This window comes from Hydra vulgaris, chromosome 06 (assembly GCF_038396675.1).
Source record: "Hydra vulgaris chromosome 06, alternate assembly HydraT2T_AEP".
NCBI lineage: Eukaryota > Metazoa > Cnidaria > Hydrozoa > Anthoathecata > Hydridae > Hydra > Hydra vulgaris.
Genome location: NC_088925.1, coordinates 18,725,412 through 18,731,411, shown reverse-complemented (window position 1 = coordinate 18,731,411; position 6,000 = coordinate 18,725,412). Strand labels below are relative to the sequence as shown.

Sequence of the window (6,000 nt, the reverse complement as noted above, 5' to 3'; positions counted from 1 at the left end):
CGCACTTACTATTTGTATAAAAAATAAGCAACCTAGTGACCAGTAAATGCAACTGTAGTATTAAAAGATGTTGTTTTAATTTTTCAAGTGCTCTCCACTGATAAACTGTGGCAAATATAGCTTTTGCCACAATACTTCCTGCACTATTTTCTAGTCGTGAAGCTTCTATCAACAGCTCTTCATCTCCAAAAGTATTTTTTCCTAGATCGTTGTTTGTATACATAAGTTAAAATTTTTAATGCTAGAACTACATGAAAGAGTTATAAACAATTTTCATTTTCATTTTTTTTTTCTATTGAATGAAAAATTACTCAACAAACATTTGTTTAAATACACTCTGCTGGTAGCAAATCACCGCATGATATTACACTCCAAAAAACTTTCAAGGACCAACCATGAATAATAATAAAATAAAAAACAAAAAAATAAAAACAATATACCTTGAATGGGTGAGAAAATCTACAAGAAACTAATACAAAATATACTCTTTTACATCACTTACAAATTATTACTTGTGTTTGATTTTAAAAATCATGTTCACTTTTATTTTAACCTTTCAATTTTCAAAATTCAAAATACTGTTTCAAAGCATGCACGATACAATTTAAAATTCTAAATATTTCAAAGCATGCTTGTTTCAGTGATTGCCACTAGTATCACTTCTATCATTTTGACCACATTCTTAAGTAGTAACGCTATCATAACTGCTGCTTGCTAGTGCAACCTGGGCATGTATGAAGAGTTTCATGTATGAACATATCACAATCATTGCAAAACATCTCTTTACATTCTTTACAGATATATACCTAGTATAATAATAAAATTATTAATTATAATGTAATTTAATTATTTTTAATGCATATTAAAGTTTTAATGCAAATAAAATCATTTAAACAGCAAATTTCTTCCATCGTTATATTACAATCATTATATAGATTCAAGTGTTACAAATTTTCTATAAATACTCTAGTAATAGTAAGTGTGACCATCAGTGTTGATAAACAGCAATTTTCTACAAATACTCAGCATAATATTTTTTTAGATTCCATATTCCTAGTACACACTTTTGTAGCAACGTTTGTTTTATACAAGCCTCGTTTTAATATAAGAATTTTAGTTGCTTTTTTGTAATAGAATGATGTTTTACTTTTCATATAGTAAACATTTTTAAGAAAAATTCTAAAAAAATAAACACTCATATTCACTTACAATGGCATCAATACAGTTCCTTTGACATCCCTGACATATGCTAAATATATGTAAATCAAAAAACTTTCAATATAATCTGCTATAAAAACACTAATATAGAATTACCTAACAACATATAAATATATACATCCATTTAAAATTTTTTTTTTTAAACATCTTTGCTTCCAACAAAGCTGCAAGCAACCACTATAAGAGTTGGAAGTTACTGGAAGAGAAAAGGTGAAGATTGTAGAGTAAGATAACGATTGACAGTCAACTTAAAAGATTGCAAATTATATGAATCAGGAAAGCAAGATAAAGGAAGCCAATTCCAAAGAACTGATGTTTGAGGAAAAAAACTAAGGGAATAAGAGTTTTCGGAGCATTTAGGAAAAGTCACAGAAAAAGGATGAGACTTAATTGAATGAAGAGTAACGCAAGATTGAATTTTAATAGATGGCACAAGGTTTTATGGCATTTTAGGTGCCATAAAAAGGTCAAACTTTTTTTTTTTAAGAAATTTTCTTTTAAAAAAAGACTTATAAAAATCAAACAAATTTTAATTGTTCTAGGAACAATAAAACATTAATAAAACATAAAAAGCACTAAGCTTTTAGTATATTTTTTCTTTTAGCTTATTTGTCTATTTTGTTCATAATAAGAAAAATGCATTTAACTGATGAGAGTATAGGTATCTGAATGTAAAGATATGAACCATCGTCAAGTTAGTTCTAAATTGATATGACCCATCATCAAGTTGCTTCTGATTGGAGCTTATATTTGTTAAATTTTATTATATTAGATCTAAAGCAATATTTAATATACACAAACCGAAGAAGGGTGAAAAAAAGAACTAAAAAATTGAATTAATCAGAATAAAATACCTATTTTTATTAGTTGCAGTCTCAATTCGTCGTACTTCTTCAAATGGTGGTAAAGGAAAAAGATGCTGATATGAACGCGCCAAATGAGGAGCAGAGACTAATGTTAATCCTTTAAAAAGCATTAACAGTATAATAAAGTCTTTTCTAGAATAATTTTGAACTAATTGCAAATTAACAAGAAGTAATCTTTTAATGTAACTAATAACAACCATAAGCCTTTAACTCACCACAAACTTTACACTCAACAGGAAGTTCACAATATTTATTCTTGCACTAAAGAAAAATTATTTTAACAACACAAATAAATATTTAGAATGCACACAAATTCTGGATTTACTATAATAAAGAATTTCCCTAGAGCATTAACCAGTCTCCAAATACCTAAAAGTTTTATAATAAAAAATCTAGTGAAAAATAAACTTCAAATAATCTTAAACTTTTATTGCAAAGGTTTCTTTTAGATATATCTGAAGTAATTAATACAGTTTGTGAACACTGACCTGAGGACAAAAGTAGCCAGTGCAATTGAAACCTTGCATATTTTTCAGTTCAATGTGACTACAAAATTAAGATAAAATTCAACATTGTCTATCGGATTATTTTATTAAGGTTAATAAGTTTTATAACAATAAATTATTAAAAAAAAAAAAAAATTTTTTCTATCATCAGAACTTTTTTAAGTTTATGTTATTGATATAATTTATAAAAGCTTTATTAATTTTATAAAATTCAGCCATGAAAACCACATTATGAATTAATTATCCTTAGCAGATATTGACAGTCACAGTAAAGGGAGGACAGAATCACAAATCAGCCATAAAAAAAATAGCAAATATTATTTGTAAAAATGAAATTATTTGTTTATAATATTAAACATTTGGCAAACCAAACCTCAGGAAAAAATTATTAGATCAATAAATTAATTTGTTTCTATGACACTATGATAGTGATTTTGAAAATGGATAACAGATAAAATTGTTCAGTCAAAGTGAAAAAAGGATGTTTTAAGTGGAGTAATAATACATTTATGCTAAGGGAGGAGGGGTAACAAGTGCTTTTACCACCCTATGCAAATGACTTTATTGTTGAAATAAAGTCAATTGCATAGGGTGGCAAACTGCAATAAAAAACTAAGCTACTGTAAATGAGATACCCTGGCACAATAAGAACCTTGCGTCTCTCAAATGAAATGAACCCCACTAATTAACGGCAATGTGTTGGCAATTCAGTTGGTAAAAAATAGTATAAATTAGTGTTGTGCTGGTCATAGCATATAAAGTAAATAATTCAGTATAAAACTTATATTACAAAATACCACCTGTGGGCTAATAAAACAGTGACTAAATACAGTGTTTGTTCCGAAGAAACAATGAAATTTTACTTTTACTACATCTTTTAATAAATCTTGGTTAAAACACTTTTAAATACATAGTCCTAACAAATAAATAAATCTTGATTAAAACACTTTTAAATACATAGTCCTAACAAATAAATAAATCTTGATTAAAACACTTTTAAATACATAGTCCTAACAAATAAACATCTAAATTTAATATAAAGATTATTTTTTTAAGAAAATGCATCAAGCTTTTTCACATTGTTTTACTCAATAAATAAAGTACTGTAATTGTAATTAGCCGTATAAAAACTTTTTGAATGCAATAAAATCTAATTATATACATACATACATACATACATACATACATACATACATACATTCATACATACATACATACATACATACTAGAGTGGTGCTAAAAACAACTTTTTTTGAAAATGTCTGATGACACCTCCTAAATGTGTTCTATATAAACAAATAATACTGGATTTTAAAATTTTATGAATAAAAAATATTTTTAAGGGTGCCAAAAGACCCTTAAACATCAAACAGACTCCTAATATTATCAAAAAATAAGTTTTCTAAAAGTGTCATGTTGGGTCTCAAATAGAGTGAAACTATATAAAAATTTCTAAAGTATTTTATTATCATTATTTAATTAAAAAAATTGAGAAAAAAATTATAATGTTAATCCTTTAAAAAGCATTAATATGATAAATTAAAAAAAGTAAAATTCTGTCCAAAAAGTAATATACCTTAATATTTTACTGTTTTTGTATTCTTTTTTTTTCAGGACGTTTGTAATTTAAAAGCATTTTGTAATAAATAAAAGCATTTTTTGATATAAAATTTATTTGCAACTTTAATCAGCCAGTTTGTTAAGAAAATACTATTATTTGCGCTAGAAATAAGGAAAATTTTAGAATTTTTTTTCAAATAGTTTTGCTAAACTTTACTGTTTTATTTAATGCACAGGAATGTGAGAAACTAATTGTATTTTTTTTTTTTTTTGTAAATGAGTTTTTTATGCAAAAAAATAAAAAGTCACTAATACTATTCAACTATAATAATATACTATATATTCAAATTATATATTCAAATATAAAATATTATTTAATATATTCAAATATAAACAATAAGGTTGTTTTCACTAACCCCATTCAAATAGTCTACACTTTTGTTAGATTCTCCAAATTGTGCATTTAAACACGATAGTTTATTTTCTGATGAACTATTGTTATTGATGACACTACAAAAGCTTGTGAGATAGTACATTGTTAATTTACTGAACTTTTTTAACAAAGTTTTTAGGAGTCTATTTAAACTTTTTTCAAGTTTTTAAAAAACATTTTTTAATTGTATTAAAAATCGTATTAATCGAAATATCGTAATCAAAAGTTCCGATTTGCAAAGGATTATTACAGCAATAACTTTAAAGGATAATTGATACACCATTTAGGCATAAATTTATAAAACTAGTTTTCATAACTATTTAGGTAATTTTTCAATTTAAGGTTGTTTTATATTATTTATTAAAAGAATAATAAAACTAACTTAATAAAAATATAAACTTACCAAAGGCATAGAGCTGGATAGGTATTAGAAATGTGTTGAGGAAAACCTAAACGTAATAAAGTAAACTTTATTTTTAAAATTTTAGAAAAATTCTATTAAACATAACTTTAGCAAATGTATATCTATACACACACACACACACACACACACACATATATATATATATATATATATATATATATATATATATATATATATATATATATATATATATATATATATATATATATATATATATAAATTAGTAAAAAACACTTATCTAACTTTTATCTTCGACTTGAAGTTTCACCATTGCTGGATCATCAGGAAGAGTTCTTGGTCTCAGGAACTCTTCCTGATGATCCAGCAATGGTGAAACTTCAAGTCGAAGATAAAAGTTAGATAAGTGTTTTTTACTAATTTATTATTGCTCTGTTCTTTAAGAACATTGAGCACTCTATTTGTAAAATACACTAACATAATTTACATATATATATATATATATATATATATATATATATATATTATATATATATATATATATATATATATATATATATATATATATATATAATTATAATTAAAAACGATAAAGAAAAAACTTTTATTATGGAACTTTAAGTTTCATGCCTAACGACAATCATCAGCCAAATATTACAAAATTAAAAATCAAACGTTAAATTACAATTAGAATTAGGGTGGCGTGAGTTCTAATGACTCCATGGAAACAAAATTTTAACGTACATATAAATTTAGTATAACGTGACGTAAACGTGACATAAACCAACCAGGATCAATCTTCGGTATCAAAAGAGGAGATAAGGAACTTATTTTTGTGCCTGCACTTCGATACTATTTCGCTCCTTGTATTTAGTAGGTTTTCTCCTTTATATAATAGGGGGCCTTTAATGGCGCGGAGATTTGCGAATTAGTAGGGATTTTTATTTTGCATCAAATCTCGCAGTTTTATGATAAAAGCAATTTGGGTATATATCGAGATGATGGACTAGCTATGTTTAGGAATAAAAGTGGTCA

The 6,000-nt window shown here is 25.5% G+C and overlaps 1 protein-coding gene across 1 annotated transcript in view; it reads right to left on the bottom strand.

Annotated features, from left to right (window-relative positions):
- Positions 1–470: 470 nt before the first annotated feature.
- The window catches only part of LOC100200565 (general transcription factor IIH subunit 2), a 28,147-nt gene continuing 22,617 nt past the window's right edge, over positions 471–6,000 (bottom strand). Inside the window, exons 12-17 of the mRNA XM_065799448.1 lie at positions 4,987–5,032; positions 2,573–2,630; positions 2,300–2,345; positions 2,073–2,181; positions 1,210–1,249; positions 471–806 (exon numbers count right to left, since the gene is read on the bottom strand). Coding sequence (XP_065655520.1) covers positions 699–806; positions 1,210–1,249; positions 2,073–2,181; positions 2,300–2,345; positions 2,573–2,630; positions 4,987–5,032 — 407 coding nt within the window. The 3' untranslated portion in view covers positions 471–698. The remainder of the gene's footprint in view (positions 807–1,209; positions 1,250–2,072; positions 2,182–2,299; positions 2,346–2,572; positions 2,631–4,986; positions 5,033–6,000) is intronic.